The 16162-nt window shown below is 55.3% G+C and overlaps 1 protein-coding gene across 1 annotated transcript in view; it reads left to right on the forward strand.

Annotated features, from left to right (window-relative positions):
• Window positions 1-7643, forward strand: part of MYO1F (myosin IF) — a 47252-nt gene extending 39609 nt beyond the window's left edge. The window contains exons 22-28 of the mRNA XM_073323651.1: window positions 114-259; window positions 865-1011; window positions 1482-1630; window positions 2166-2249; window positions 3082-3283; window positions 3886-4052; window positions 7352-7643. Coding sequence (XP_073179752.1) covers window positions 114-259; window positions 865-1011; window positions 1482-1630; window positions 2166-2249; window positions 3082-3283; window positions 3886-4052; window positions 7352-7428 — 972 coding nt within the window. The 3' untranslated portion in view covers window positions 7429-7643. The remainder of the gene's footprint in view (window positions 1-113; window positions 260-864; window positions 1012-1481; window positions 1631-2165; window positions 2250-3081; window positions 3284-3885; window positions 4053-7351) is intronic.
• Window positions 7644-16162: the final 8519 nt, after the last annotated feature.

Here is a 16162-nt window from a genome sequence, read left to right on the forward strand (position 1 = left end):
GGTCGCCGGTGCTGCTCCCTGTGAGACGTGGCAATTGACTCCCCGGGGTCGGTCCAGGCTTCTCCCACTGTCGCTCACCTCCCCTCATACTGCTGCCCCATCTCTCTCCGCAGCCCATCAAGCGTGACTTCATCCTGACCCCCAAGTACTTCTACCTGATTGGCCGTGAGAAGGTCAAGAAGGGTCCCGAGAAAGGCCAGATCAAGGAGGTGCTGAAGAAGAAGGTGGAGATCCAGGCCATCTGCAGAGTCTCGCTCAGGTGACCCCTGCAGCTGCCAGGGCCCCTAGTAGCCTGGACCTCACCCACCCCCACAGCCCCCTGTAAGGTCTTGGGACCACAAATATGGGTCTGGTTGCATGTGGGCATAGTGACTCCTCCTCCAGAAGTCCTCAGCTTCACCCCCCACCACCAGGGAACCAACCCACTGCTATGGCCTCAGCCCTATGGGCACCCAGCTCAACCCCTCCTACCAATGCCCCGGGCCCACAGCACGGGGCGCATTGGTGGGCGGGCTCTCCTGCTGTCCTTTCCAGTGTCTCCCTTCTTCCTGGTGGCCACCCCGCATTTTGCAAGAACTTCTCCAAAGCCTCAGGGCCAGCGTGGCAGCCGTGGACACTTCCCTGTCCCTGCTGGAGATGAAGACATCACAGACCGGGGTGGGGGTGCAAGGAAGGGGTTGCAGGGGGAGGCCCCAGGCAAAGCGTCACAGTCCGTGGACACCCCTACAACCAGGGGCAGCTTCACAAATCGACAGCTCCCTGGCCCTTGTGGCCTCCAGATGGGTCCGTGTGGCCTCCAGCCAGCCCTAGGGTTCCTCCCAGCTGGGCTCTGACACCCTCTTCTCTGGTTCTTTGTCTGGCCAGCACGAGGCAGGACGACTTCTTCATCCTCCACGAGGAGGAAGCCGACAGCTTCCTGGAGTCCATCTTTAAGACCGAGCTCATCAGCCTGCTGTGTAAACGCTACGAGGAGCTGACCCAGCGCAAGATGCAGCTCAGCTTCGCTGACACGTGAGCGGCGGTGGGGCAGGGCCGGGGGGTTGGGGGGTGCAGCTGGGGCCAATCTGCCCCTCGGCTCCACCAACGTATTAGAGAGCCCAGTGTTCCCAGCGCTGGGAGGAGCATGGGGGCTACTGGTTCGAGGGGCGGGGGGATTGGGAGGCAGGACTCCTGGGTTCTATTCCCAGCTCTGAGACGGGAGTGGGGGCTACTGGTTAGAGTGGGGGGGCGGAGTGGGAGGCAGGACTCCTGGGTTCTATTCCCAGCTCTGAGACGGGAGTGGGGTTGTAGAATGGCTGGTGGGGGAAGTCATTATTTTAGTCTGGGGGCTCTGTGGGTAGTTAGGGGAAGCCTGTGACCCTGATTTGTCAAGTTCAATGGCACTAGGGCTTTTCAAACAAAGACTCCCCCCCCCCCCCGCCAGGTGTGGGGGACCCCGGTTGAACCCTGAGCCCTGACAGCCTTTCTCCCCACTTGCTCAGACTACAGTTCCGGGTGAAGAAGGTCGGGTGGGGTGGGGGCGGCACCCGCAGCGTGACATTCCTGAGGGGCCAGGGCGACGTGGCCGTCTTCAAAGCAGGAGGCAAGACCCTGACCATCAGCATCGGGGACGGGCTCCCCAAGAACTCCAGTGAGTGTCTGCGGCAGGTCCTGGGCTTTGCACTCAGGGGGCTGTTCTGCAATTAGCGTGGGCTGCTGGGAAGGTGCCTCTTTGGAGTCCCAGCACCCCCCCGTTTCTGCGCCCTGGTCTTGTTGTCCCGAGCGCTTGCACGGAATCAGGCCCTTTGTTCCAACACCGACTGCAGGCCCTTCCAGCTGCGCGATGGTGCCCCTCCCTAACAGCAGCATAGGCCCACCTGGAAACCCGCTGCGAGCCGGGTTGGCAGGGGTTCCGCTCAGCGCCTGGCGTCCTGCACTCCCCAGTCGTTGGGGTCAGGAGGAATGTCACACAATTTGGGCTTCTGGTCTCTGTCCCGCATGGCTAAAGTGGAGGGGGGGGGGGCAGGGAGGCAGGACGCATGGGTTCTATCCCCAGCTCTGGGAGGGCAGTGATGTCTAGTGGTTAGAGCGGGGGGGAGGGAGGGGGACAGGGAGGCAGGACGCCTGGGTTCTATTATGAGCCTGGGACCAGCCCCCATCCACCCTGCTCTCTTCTGTCCCAACAGAGCCCACTAAGAAAGGGATCCAGCAGAGCAGAGGCCACCGCAAGCAACCAGCGCCCTCCAGAAGTGCCCCACAAGCCCCCAGAGGTGAGACGGACAGAGCCAAAGGGGGGCACTGCCTCAGGGGCCATCCCCAGGCAAACCTTCGGGGGTGGGGGTGGGCAGGAATGAGTGGCTCTGGGGATTGAGACGGGGGATACAGAAGTTTGCTCCTTGGCACCCAAAGCTGTCGCCATCTGATGGCTGTTGAGTGGCACATATGAAATGAGTTGCTAGTTCTCAGACCAGCCCCTGTTGAGCAGGTGACCCTGTTGCAAAAAACAACTATCTCAGATGGTTCTGGCTGACAGGCCTGGTGCCAGTCTCCGCAGAGGGGCCGAGCTTTGGCTACGGACGCTGAGCTCCTATCTCAGCCCTGCGCAGCCCAGGTCAGAGGCGGCAGCTTGCCTTGAGCTGTCCCTCTTCGGTGGAGAACTTAGAGGGCTGTCTCCAGTGCTGTGAATTCAGCCCCAAAGCTCACATTAAAGGGGCAAGATTGGGCAAAGGCACTTCAGCAGAGCCCCTATACTCGCACCCCCATTTCGGAAGTGTGCTGAGTGTCCACGGAGCCTCCGAGGGGTTAATTCAAGTCAGAGAATAGATTCAGGGAAGATTAGGGGTGGGAGAGACCTCTGGAGGTCATCTAGTCCTGGGCTTTACCTTTTCAGAAGGAAAAGGCAGCGGGCCCAGTGGCCAGCAGCCCCTGGATTGGGAATCAGGACAACCGGAATCTAGTCCTGGCTTGGCCACTGACTCAGATTCCCTGTCTGGGAAATGGGATACATAAGGCTGCGGCACGTAGATCTACGGATGGCACTGGCTGGCTGGCTGGGTGGGAAGTATTCCTGGGTAACCGATCCCCGTCTGGTGGTTCTTTCAGGGACCTGCAGGAACGGAGCTGCCCAGTTCCCCCGTAATGACAACAGGCAGCGGGAGCAGATGTACTCCACGACCCAGAAACAGGCGCGGGGGCCTCCCTCCGCCATGCTGCCCAAACAGGGCATGAGCCACAGGACCAGGGCACGACCCCCCTCTGAGCAAAACTTGGAGTTCCTGAATGTGCCCGACCAAGGGGTGGCAGGGTAGGTTTTGCAAAAGTCGGGCCCCTCTTGCCAGCCTGTTCGAGATACTGCGTGCTACCACTCCCTGGGTCCTCCCTGGCCTCGGAGCTGGGCACTGGGACATTTCCTCTCCTCTTTCTAATCAGCTCCCTCCTGCTGCATTCATCCGTGACACAGCACAGCCTGCCCATTCATCACAGTGCGGGAGATCAGCATCACATCTCCAGCCCCGGGCTGTGTGACCTTGCAGAGAGGATCCAAGAGGCTGTTTAGAAAGAGAGTTTCTGTCACATCCTTCTCCCTTGCAGCTTTACCCCCTGGGTGGTGACCCTACCAGCTCCCATGCAGCCTGGGAATGGGAGACTTCGGGAGGGAAAGTCCAGACAATGGCACTAGGGAATAAGCAAAGAGCGTTCTAACCTGTGTGCCCCTCTGGAAAGCCTCTTTCCCTTTTGGATGCTCGGGGTCAGGGGAATCCACCCACAGGAGCTTGTGACCCTCCTGCCCTTGGAAGGGAAAGGTAGCCAGCTGTGCGTTCTGGGTCCCCACTGCCCTGTTCCTGCCGCATTCTGCTGCTGCACGGACCACGCTGAGCCGGTGCCTTTTGTTCTTTGCCCCTCTAGCATGCAGAGGAAGAGAAGCATGAATCAGCGGCCCCCTCCGGCAGGACGCCCCAAGCCCGAGCCCAAGGTCACCGGCCCACGCTGCCAAGCTCTGTATCAGTACATCGGGCAGGACGTGGATGAGCTCAGCTTCAACGTCGGGGACGTCATAGACATCCTGCTGGAAGGTACGTATGAGGCACCTGCTGTCCGCCCCCCACCCCGTGTCATACACCTGAGCAGGGGCAGGCAGTGCAGCCCAGTGGGTGAAGGGATGTAAGGAAAGGAGAGGAGTCTATGGACGCAGCAACCCCGCCTTGGTGTAGCATCCTTCCTCCTCTGCAAGCTGGGCTGCCAGGGAATCCGAAGGTGTCTCTGTGGCTGATTAGCCACGTCCTCGTGTCTTTAGAGATCCCTCCTGCTCTGGGTCTTGGCAATACACAAGCCATCAGCAGGGATGTCCAAAGAGTGTGGGATCCTGCTCAGTGCAGGTGGCCTTGGCATGAGGAACGTGGCTTTGTCAGCTAGCTGGGACACCCTCTTCCCTATCCCGTGTGGCCTTTGCTCTGGGCGATGGGACATTACACACTTTTTGGCTGCCCACTTAGCAGCTTTGCATAGTTCTCGGACTCTCTTGGGAGCCTTTTCCATTGCTTAGTTGTTTAAGAACTTCTCAATAGGCACCTTAGGAACATGCTCATCTCGATTATCCTCCGCCATCGGGGCTTCAGTGCCAGCCACTTGTGCTGTCATGAGCAACACGTTACGCACTGGCCGTCCGGCTGGTTTATCGTCAGTATATCGCTGTATGCGTGGAGGGTTAATGCAGCACCGGCTCTTTGCCTGTTCATTGTGTAAGGGGGGACTGTTGCCCCCTTACTAACAGTCAGTGCGGGTGTTTTACTTGCTAGCTCCCAGTACTAAAAAGGGGGAAGGGTCGATGGGGAATGGGTGGATGGGGATGACAGCCCCCAGGAACAATGCGGAGAGGCCAATGCTCCAGGTCAGCCAGAATGACAGGGCAAGCCGGCTAATCAGGGAGTCAGGAGGCCAGGGAGGTCCCGTCCCTCAGTGTGAGCTGGATTTGCCTGGGTCAGACAGAGTGGGGCCGAGCTAAGGAGAAAGCAGGGGCCCGAGCTAAGCTGGGGAGCAGAGCTGGGCCAGATCCAGAGGGACCAGAGGCACAGCCCAGAGAGAGCAGACCCTGTCCTGGGAGCAGAGCTGCAGCCCCAAAGCCAGAGGCACAGCCCAGAGAGAGCAGACCCTGTCCTGGGAGCAGAGCTGCAGCCCCAAAGCCAGAGGCACAGCCCAGAGAGAGCAGACCCTGTCCTAGGAGCAGAGCTGCAGCAACCAGAGCCAGAGGGGCCAGAAAAGCAGCCCAGGGAGCAGGTCAGTGCTGGGAGCAGAGTCACAGAAGCAGCCTGCAGAGCAGACCTGTCCTGGGAGCAGAGTTGCAGCCCCAAAGCCAGAGGGGCCAAGAAGCAGCCCAGGGAGCTGGAGGCAGAGCAGCAGCAGCAGTGCTGAGACGGAGCGGTGGAGCTGGGGCTGGAGCAGTCCGGAGCTGGGTGCGGTGAGCAGCGGAGGAGACCGAGGGGGACCCTGGGCAGCAGGCCCAGCACAGGGAGACGCCTCAGCCAAGAGGCTCTGCAGGCCAGGCTTGGATCGTAACCCCGACAGGGCGGGGGCGACACAGGGCAGAAGGGTCCTGCCACTTAGAGCCTGAGAGCGTGTGGCCACCGCCAGAGCGAGTGTCCAACCCACAGCATCCCTGCAGCACGGCCAGGGCCTGAGCAGGAGGCCTGGGACTTACGAGGAACAGACTGTGAACTGCCCTGATGTTCCAGAGACACTGTTTGTGATGTTCCCTGCCACCGAGCGGGGTGATGTGTTTCCTTTAACCTTTCCCATTTCCCCTTATTCTTTTTCAAGTTAATTGTTGATTAAATAACTTGCATTTGCTTTAACTTGTATGTAATGGTCAGTGGGTCAGAGAAGTGTCCAGGGCAGAGAGAGTACCCCGGAGTGGGGACGCCCTAGCCCCTGTCCTAGGTGACCACAGCAGGGTTGGGGGTCGAGCCCCCCAGGAATCCTGGGCCCAGCCTTGTTGGGGTTACAAGGACTCTGCCAGACAGGAGAGGGGAAGGGGAGTCCTCAAGGGCAGGGAGGCCACTGGGTAAAGGAGGGGGGAGCGAGGACTCAGATCCTTTCGCTAGCCCACTTCACCGGGGTCGTGCAGAAGCCAGGAAAGTTCCCCACAAGAGCGGGACTATTCCCCCGCTTACAATTGCACCATCATAAAGCAGAGGAGAAACCCACCACATGGCTTGGGTTGGATCCTTATGTCAGGCACATTCCAAATGCTCCCTCTCCGCCCACCAGGGCATTGGCCTGAGGAGTAGCTGCTTCACCTCACAGTCACGTGAGAGGCTTCTGTCTAGGTAAAGGAACCTGGACATGGCGCCCAACAGAGTATCGCTTAACTGGGTGACAGTGGAGGATATGGGTCACCTGCAGACAGATGCCTCAGATGGACAAAAAGACTAAAGAACCAAAAGGAAGAATCAAGACCAAAGAACTTAGCAGAAGCATAGAACCTGTTTGCAGAGACTGGAAAATGTAATGGAGCCATCGGTGCAACCATCAGGGAGTATTTCCATCTCGGGGTCCCTGCTGCCCTTCGTACCAGCTGACTGTGCTGTACTGAATGCCTATTCACTTGTTCAGGAGTGGGACCCTCCATGGACAAGCAGAGCAACACAGGGCTGAGGACACACCCTGGCTTCCTGCCTCTGACCAAGGAACCAGCTGAATTGTCATGTACAATCGTCTTCCCCGTGTTGTGGTCGTGGAATTAACACACGATGTCGGAGAAGTGTGAACTACCAAGGACAATCTGACTTCCCCAGGGAGTCTGCTCATAGCCTCAGAGGTCTTTGCTTGCTCCCTGGGAGCCGCTGCGAGGGGTTGGTGATGTGTGCAGTTGTATTTCCATAGCTGGCTGGCATGCGATCTATTTGGAGAACATTTCACTCGTCGATTTCTAAGGCCAGACGGGATGGATACAGTTCTGTCTTCTGACCTCCTGTGTAACCCAGGCCAGAGAACTTCAACACAGGCCATAGGATTTTGTCAGATGGCTAATGGTTTTGCCAGGGTGGTAATCTTGCTGGTTAAGGTTAAATTGGACAATAGTTTCTAACCCCTTCCTGAAAAGGGATGAGTAACAATCCTTAAAAGGGCTGCTTTCTTAGCCAGGTGGCTACTGAGCTACGTACTGGGTTTGGGCCGTACCCATATAGGCTTGCTACGGTGAGCCATGGGTACATGTACCACTCTGCCATGCAGCTCACCAAACAAACACAGACATGTACCCAGCTCTCTGCCTCTCGCCCACCCCTGCCCGAGTAAGATGGAGATTGCAGGGCATGCCAACAGCACTGCTCTTGCCCTGCATTGAATAATAATGATCCCATCAATTTTTTTCCAGATCCCTCTGGATGGTGGAAAGGTCGGCTTCATGGCAAAGAAGGGCTCTTCCCTGGGAATTACGTGAAGAAGATCTGAGCAAGCCTCAGTCTGCAGGCTGCCCAGGCGGGTGGAGCAGAGAGAGAGACAAATGAATTCATCCAACCTCATCTTCTGATCAAGAGAAAACAGACCCTGCCCAGTGAGCATCGGCTCCCCTTCCCGACTGGGCTGGGGAGAGCAGCTGCAGGCCAGATGTGTAGCAGATGGACAGCTCTTCAACAGCCAAGTATGGTGCAGAGACTATGGCACGAGCGTTGTTTGGATTTCCAGACGCTGGCGTTGTCAGTTATGCTTGTATTTAAAGTTGGGTGGGTGGGTGGGGGCAGAGTTAACTCCAGATGGCTGCTGGCAGCTGCTTGTTGTGCCCTTCTGCTGAAGCTGCCATTTTACCGAGTGCTTCGACTCCCTTTCCGGTTTCCTTTCCCTTGCGGTGTGGATCTGCTGCCCAGCCCGAGCTGCTGCTCTGCTGTTGTCCGTGACCTGGAGCCACATTGCGTTGTCCACGGAAGTCACCTGCACTGATTTCTGTCGCGAGTTAAGATTGTAAGCTCTTGGGAGCAGGGACTGGCTCTTTGTTACACATCTGTGCAGCTCCTAGCACGGCGGGACAGGAAGAGGACAAATAGTAAGTAAGAATGATGTTGCCCTCACTTATAGCAGTGGTGACTTTGACCGTGTGACTTGGCACACCGCGCTCATACATTGTTGCTGTTGCACAGTGAATCCTGAACCCGGAGCTGTGGGGAAAGCAGAGATGGGGGATCCGAAATTTCAGCCATGGTTAATCCCAGCAATGGTTAACGACTGATTTCCTCAGGGCCCCCTGCAGTGATATAGAAACTCTTGCCTTCCAACCTGGGACCAACACAATGGGGATGCTCTTCTGAGACTGCACAGTTACCTCAAAGAAGACGATTCTGTATCTGTAACGATTTCTGTAACGATTTTGCTGGAGGGGGTGGAGCAAGGAAACTGGCCATTCTCCAAAGATGGCGCAGGTACAGTCTCCTTTCGATACGTCTGAGCAGCGCAACGTTAGGCTGAACTGCTCGGGCAAACCATGTGGGCCCCACGGGGGATCTGGATGCGTATTCGTCAGGGAATTCTAACAACGCTACCTCCGGAAAAGCACGGGCTGTGCGAGAACCTGGGCAACCTGGTGTCACAGAACCGTGTGTGTGTGTTGCTGTTATCTGACTACCTGGGGAAAGAGTCACGGGGAATATTTAGCAGAAGTGCTGCGAGCCAATTATTCTCTGGGGAGGGGAATTTATTTTCAGGCAAGTCCGGTCTCATGGCCCTGGTTGACTGGGATGCTCCAAAAGCACTGGCTCAACCGATGTAGGGATTTGTCATGGCTAATAAAGAGCTTGGACTGCCCCAAATTAGCAGATCAATAAAGGGAGAATTTTGCTTTCTTTTGTATGCTGGGCTGAGTGTGAATGGATGCTCATCTTATATGGTCAGAGGATTTCTGGTGGGCAGCCTGTGTTGATTTATCTTCGTCAGTCTCATCCCTAGTAAAGCAGGAAACACAGACTGAAGCTGAAACAAAATTGTTCCGAATTTGCATTGTTCTTCCCGTGCAAATGTCACCTTCAGGATCTGGGAAATGGGTTTTGTTGTTTTTCTCCGCATGGGTTGAAAGCGTCTCAGCTCACACCCTCAGCACTTCGGCTGGATATTGTTTCACACTCAGTTGCTGAGTGGTTTTTGTTGAGAAACAAGGTGGCAAAACTGTCCTTGTGGGTTGGCTAAAACTTTTTCCTCGTTCCTGTTCTTTTCTGACCTGACATCCGTGTAAACGGGGAGTGGGAGTCTCTGCGGGTGGCCGGTAAGACCTGGGCCCGCACAGGTAGTGTGCGATGTTCTGCTGTAGGTCTCCCACAAGTTGTTCCACTCTAACTAAATCACTGAATAACCCAATATTAATTGGGCCAGAGAAGGCGCAAGAATCGCTCTAGCCCAGTGCTAAGGGGCCTCACCTGGGAGGTAGCAGATCCCTTCTCATCGGGCAGAGCGGAGATTTGAATTGCGGGAGGGGGATGTCCCAGGTGAGTGCCCTAACTGCTGATCTCAAGGCTGCAAGGGAGGGCAGGCTGCCTTTGCCTCCTTGTTGCTCTTTTATGTGGTGTTAGGCAGCCTCCGAGCATGTCGATTGCACATAAGTTAGGGGGCATAGGTGCTGACTTTCTAATGTGCCAGGGGGTGCTCCCCAAGGCCCCACCCCTTCCTCTGGGCACACCCCGCTCCTCCCCCTTGCCTCCCCCAGCGCCTCCTTGCTCCCCCCCCCCCCCGCTGATCAGTGGGGCAGGCGGGAGGCGCTGGGCAGAGGCTGATGTTCAGCACTCAGCTTTTCCTGTGGGTGCTCCGGGGCCTAAGGCAAGCAGCACCTGTCATTCCCAGTTTGTGGCTTGCAAGCAGCGATGGGGGAATGGGGCTTAGGACATATCCCGCTCCTTGGCATCTCCCAGTGGCTAGCGTAGGCAGCTCCCTGCTCTGCATGCTGGCTGTTTTGGCACCTATCACACAGGGCCCGTAGGCACCCAGCTCAGGCTTTGTAGGGCCCGGTGTTGTTTCTGTGAGTTTCCAGGGAGATGTTTGCAGGCTCAGTGTCACAATGCCTAAGTCTCTTTGTGGGTCGGGGCCTCACCTGCTGGGCTATTCCGTGTGCTGTAAAGACTGGGCTCTTTTTCAGCACTGACAACTTGTGCTCTCCCCTCGTCTCTCCTCTTCTCAGGGTCTTACGCTGTTTGCTACAAGGTGGCAATCTAATAATTAGCTCATCTTATCCATAGATCTCAAAGCCCCTTCAAAATAGGTTAGTAGCATTAGCTCCCTTGTACTGCTGGGGAAACTGAGGCACAGAGCGGGGCAGTGACGTGCCTAAGGTCCCCAAGCCGACCTGTGGCGGAGCCAGGAATAGAATCCAGGTCTCCTGAGTCCCAGAACAGCACTCTGTCCACTAGGAGGAACTGTTTCTTTTTTGCAAGACCTCTCGTGATGTCTGCAGAAGCCTGAAAGATGGGCATGAATGCAGGAAGGCCTGAGCAGAGGGAAGCGTGAATCTGGAGGAACCCCAACATAACTATCTCTTCCTGACCCCCATGCATGCTCCCTTCCCTGCTCCCAGGACTTTCCTGTTACACACACACACACAATACACCATGGTATCCCCTGCAGCCTCTTATCCCAGAGGCCTCCCCTACTGCTGTGACCCTCTGGGGTAGTAGGAAGGGGAGTGGGGATGTTTGGGGGAGACTGAGATGGGTTGTTTCAAAGAGGGGGAGCTGTGCTGGGGGCAGGGGCCAGCCCCACCAGGCCTCAGTGCTGGTACCTCATCTTTCCCCGGTACCAGCTGAAGGCTCTTTCCCCGGGGGGGGGGGGTGCTCCAAGCCGTCGGTCCCGTCTGCCCCACACACACACCCCGGCCCCACTTTGTATGACCTTTGGGTCTGTCTTCACTGCAGCATTAGCCCAGCCCTGTGCCCAGGTGTTGCCCCAACCCCCTCCTGTCCACACACACATTCAGTGGAAAATACAGTGGGGAGCTTTATATACATAGAGAACATGAAACAATGGGTGTCACCATACACACTGTAATGAGAGGTTTCCACTGGATGCATCCGATGAAGTGAGCTGTAGCTCACAAAACCTCATGCTCAAATAAATTGGTTAGTCTCTAAGGTGCCACAAGTACTCCTTTGCTTTTTACTGTAACGAGAGTGATCACTTAAGGTGAGCTACTACCAGCAGGAGAGTGGAGGGGTGGGGGGTGGGGGGAACCTTTTGTAGTGATAATCAAGGTGGGCCATTTCCAGCAGTTGACAAGAACGTCTGAGGAACAGGGGGATGGGGGGAATACACGTGGGGAAATAGTTTTACTTTGTGTAATGACCCATCCACTCCCAGTCTCTATTCAAGCCTAAATTAATTGTATCCAGTTTGCAAATTAATTCCAATTCAGCAGTCTCTCGTGGGAGTCTGTTTTTGAAGTTTTTTTGTTGAAGAATTGCAACTTTTAGGTCTGTAATCGCGTGACCAGAGAGATTGAAGTGTTCTCTGACTGGTTTTTGAATGTTACAATTCTTGACGTCTGGTTTGTGTCCATTTATTCTTTTACGTAGAGACTGTCCAGTTTGACCAATGTACATGGCAGAGGGGCATTGCTGGCACATGCTGGCATCTATCACATTGGTAGATGTGCAGGTGAACGAGCCTCTGATAGTGTGGCTGATGTTATTAGGCCCTGTGATGGTGTCCCCTGAATAGATATGTGGGCACAATTGGCAACGGGCTTTGTTGCAAGGATAGGTTCCTGGGTTAGTGGCTCTGTTGTGTGGTTGCTGGTGAGTATTTGCTTCAGGTTGGGGGGAGAGTTGGTGGCCGCACTCTGAGGCCATCAAAAATGTTCTTGTGAGACCCCATCACCCAAGTTAACTCTGTAGTGAAATATTCCCCGTGGTGTGAAGCACTTCAGAAGATCTGTCAATGGCTATTAGCCAGGATGGACAGGGACACAGCCCCATGCTCCGGGTGGCCCTAAACCTCTGACTGCCAGAACCTGGGAGTGGATGACAGGGGATGGATCACTCGATAATTGCATGGTTCTGTTCATTCCCCCTGAATCACTTGGCACCAGCCACTGTCGGAAGACAGGATACTGGACTCGATGGCCCATTGGTCCGAGCAGTCTGGCCGTTCTCATGTTCTTACGATCTTATAACACGCGCTCCACAGAACAGAGAAATGGGAAGATGGGGCCACCTGACAGGACATCTCTTGTGTTCCTCCAGCCGCTCCATACACGTTTACCATTGCTGCAACTACCCTGCCCATCCACTGCCGCTGGCATTCTGCCACCCTATGGCTGCCCGCCCCTCAGCACCCCCTTGGGCCAAAGTAACTCTTCCAAACACACCAGGCTGGCCTCAGACTCCCCCCTGCCTCCACCCTCCCCTTCCCAACGCTCTGTGGGGCAGTGGGGCAGAGAGCTTGTTGGTGCTGCCGGACAAGAGGAGGGTATGCTTTGGGAGGAGGGGGTTTCTAAGGGCCGAAATGGCTGTGGGTGGGGACAGGGTAAAGACCCCAGGGGCTGGGGGTATCACTCCTCACCGCAGCCCTCTTTCCTTCCTCTCTCTATCGTTATGCAAATGTATATATGCAAATGTGTGTACATTTGCGATCTGCTGGTTGTGCTTTGAGGAAGTCTGCAGGGGGAAGGTGATGAAAAGGTCAGTGCTAGCAGGCGCAGTGCTCCCTGCCTGGCCAGCCGGCAGAGGGGCTGGAACTAGGGGTCCCGGGGGGGCTGCCGCACCCCCTGGCTTGAAGTGGTTTCCATCATGTGCAGGGTTTACAGTTTGGCTCAATGGCTCTCCCCACCCCCACTGTGCAAACAGTTCCAGCCCGCTGCCAGCCAGCCGTCGTCGGACTAGTAACCCCTCCAGGCCCGCTTTCTCTCTGCCCCCCCGCCCAGTTCTGCTCCCCATCCCCGGGAGCCCTTCCCCGCACATTCAGCCCCAAGCCTGCCAAGCAGATGCTCCACTCCGGAAGTGAGGGGGGTGATGGCATTTTCTCTAGGGTGGGGCAGACTCTCTGAGGTGAGGAGGGGAGATGCAGGAGCAGGGGCTGTGGGAGCTAGTCGGGGTGACCCGAGAGCAAGTGTGAAAAATCGTGACGGGGGTGAGGGGTAATAGGCGCCTGTCTAAGACAAAGCCCCGAATAGCAGGGCTGTCCCTATAAAGTTGGGACAGCTGGTCACCCTAGAGCTAGTTCTCTCTAGGGTGGGGTAGATTCTCTCTCTGAAGGGGCGGGGAGTGACAAGACACAGGCACGGGGGTTGCTGGGAGATGAAGTTTTTTTCCCCCCAGGTTGCTGCAAAACTGACTTTGGAAAAGGGGAGGAAGGAGATGAAAGAGGGGGCAGGGGACAAGGGATGGAGGGTGGGAGACCAAAGGAGGGGGGCAGGGGACAAGGGGGTGGGGGGGTTGCTCAATGTTTGAGGGAGGGTGGTGATTTATAGGTTCCAAAGCCAGACGGGACCACTGGGATCATCTCTGACCTCCTGTATCACACAGGCCAGAGAACTTCCCCCAAATAACTCCTACAGCCGATCTTTTAGGAAAACCACCCCATCTGGAGATGAGAATGGCCAGCAGGGACCTGCATTGAGGAGGGCTGAGTGAATGTGCCTGTGGGTGGGGGGAGAGAATACATGGAGGGGAGAGATTGGTCCCCCACACTCAACAAATCCCCCAGGCCTCCACTGTGCACCCGCCCCCACCCCGCTTTCAGGATCGCCACCGTCTTCGTGCAGTGGAAGAGGTCTGTGCTGTCTCTGCATGTGACGGGGCTGGGTTCAAAGCCTGCTGATAACCCACAACGTAAAAAAAGAAACAAACCCTAACATCGTTTGCCCTAAATTACTGATCTCCCTTCTCAGCCTGACCTCCACCTCAATGGAGCTTTTGTCAGGGAATTGCCTTGTTAGATTTTATTAGAAAGCGTCCATGAACACTAAACAAGAAGCCCGGCGAGGACATTACCATGTGATATTTCTAATGATACGAAGAACAGTAGTAACCTTAAAAAGAACAGGAAGACTTGTGGCACCTTAGAGACTAACCAATTTATTTGAGCGTAAGCTTTCGTGAGCTTCAGCTCACTTCATCCGATTGTATCCGATGAAGTGAACTGTAGCTCACGAAAGCTTATGCTCAAATAAATTGGTTAGTCTCTAAGGTGCCACAAGTCCTCCTTTTCTTTTTGCGGCTACAGACTAACAGGGCCGCTACTCTGAAAGTAGTAACCTTTACATCACTTTAATTCACTGCAGTTAACGCTAGATGGCACCATGCGCCCAGCCAGAAAGCCCAGAACCTCACCAGCCAGGAGGTGAAGCAGACGCAATTGTTTAATCCCTTGTGCTACATTTTGATCAAACCTCTTAGGCACCCTTGGCGGCTGGGAAAGTGCCCCACGGTTATGCTGATCAGGGGAAGGGGAGCCCCCATCCTGAACAGACCGGGGCATCTGGTCTGGATGCTTCCCTGCACCTGCCCTCTCCAGCAGCACAGCTCCTGCATGGGTTCTTCAAGCAGCAGAATCTCCCGGTTAAAGAGCTGCTCAGACATCAGCAGAAGCAGGGGGTGGCCTGCTCTGCCCCACCAGGCCGCAAAACCCCCTGGCAGGGGAGATTCTGCAGGGAGGGGACACGATACCAAGGATGTGGCTCTCCCCCATGCCATGGCCTGCACTCCAGGTCCCCCAGAGCTGAGAACCCTTCATGCACAGGCGTGGTGGGGATCATCTAGTATTAGCAGCCATTTTACAGCTGGGGAAACTGAGGCACAGTGTGGCGATGGCCCAGCTCCTCAAAGACATTTAGGTGCCTAGCTCCCATGGGAATTAGGTGCCTAAATACCTTTGAGGAGCTGGGACCTAGTAACTTGCCCCTGTGTGTGTAACTTGCACACACAGCCAATCAGTGACAGAGACAAGGTAGGTGAGGTGATATCTTTCATTGAATCAACTTCTGTTGGTGAGAGAGACAGCAGTCGGTCCAACAAAAGATGTTACCCCTCCCGCCTTGTCTCGTTAATATCCTGGGACTGACACGGTGACAACACCGCTGCATGCAATCAGTGACAGAGGCCGATTGCACCATGTCTCCTGGGTCCCTATGCTGCCACCAGTCAACCATGGTTCCTCCCAGTGAGGTCACGAACTCATCACTGTAATAAATGCTGCGTGAACATCTGCATAGCTGGGTCTCCCATCTCTGTGCAGCTGTTGGAGTCACAACCCCCTGGAAAGGTGCACAATAGGCTGTTGCTTCCAGTGATTTTTCATGTCTTCATTATTTATAAACTGACTGGCTTTGGACAAATCAGATCGGGAGGGGACGGATCGGGAGGCCATGTTTAATCTGAAGCCATTACTTGAGGCAGAAGGAAAAGGTTAGAGTTACTAACCTAGACACTTGCCAAGAAGGCCAATGGCATTTTGGGATGTGTAAGTAGGGGCATAGCGAGCAGATCGAGGGACGTGATCGTTCCCCTCTATTCGACATTGGTGAGGCCTCATCTGGAGTACTGTGTCCAGTTTTGGGCCCCACACTTCAAGAAGGATGTGGATAAATTGGAGAGAGTCCAGCGAAGGGCAACAAAAATGATTAGGGGACTGGAACACATAAGTTATGAGGAGAGGCTGAGGGAGCTGGGATTGTTTAGTCTGCGGAAGAGAAGAATGAGGGGGGATTTGATAGCTGCTTTCAACTACCTGAAAGGGGGTTCCAAAGAGGATGGCTCTAGACTGTTCTCAATGGTAGCAGATGACAGAACGAGGAGTAATGGTCTCAAGTTGCAGTGGGGGAGGTTTAGATTGGATATTAGGAAAAACTTTTTCACTAAGAAGGTGGTGAAACACTGGAATGCGTTACCTAGGGAGGTGGTAGAATCTCCTTCCTTAGAGGTTTTTAAGGTCAGGCTTGACAAAGCCCTGGCTGGGATGATTTAACTGGGAATTGGTCCTGCTTTGAGCAGGGGATTGGACTAGATGACCTTCTGGGGTCCCTTCCAACCCTGATAGTCTATGATTCTATGATTCTATGACTACAGAGAGTTCTTTCCCAGGTGTCTGGCTGATGGGTCTTGCCCACATGCTCAGGGTCTAACTGGTCACCATATTTGGGGTCAGGAAGGAATTTTCCCCTGGGTCAAACTGGCAGAGACCCTGAGGGGGTTTCACCTTCCTCTGCAGCATGGGGCAC

The sequence above is a fragment of the Lepidochelys kempii genome, chromosome 25 (genome assembly GCF_965140285.1).
Source record: "Lepidochelys kempii isolate rLepKem1 chromosome 25, rLepKem1.hap1, whole genome shotgun sequence".
Taxonomy (NCBI): Eukaryota; Metazoa; Chordata; order Testudines; family Cheloniidae; genus Lepidochelys; species Lepidochelys kempii.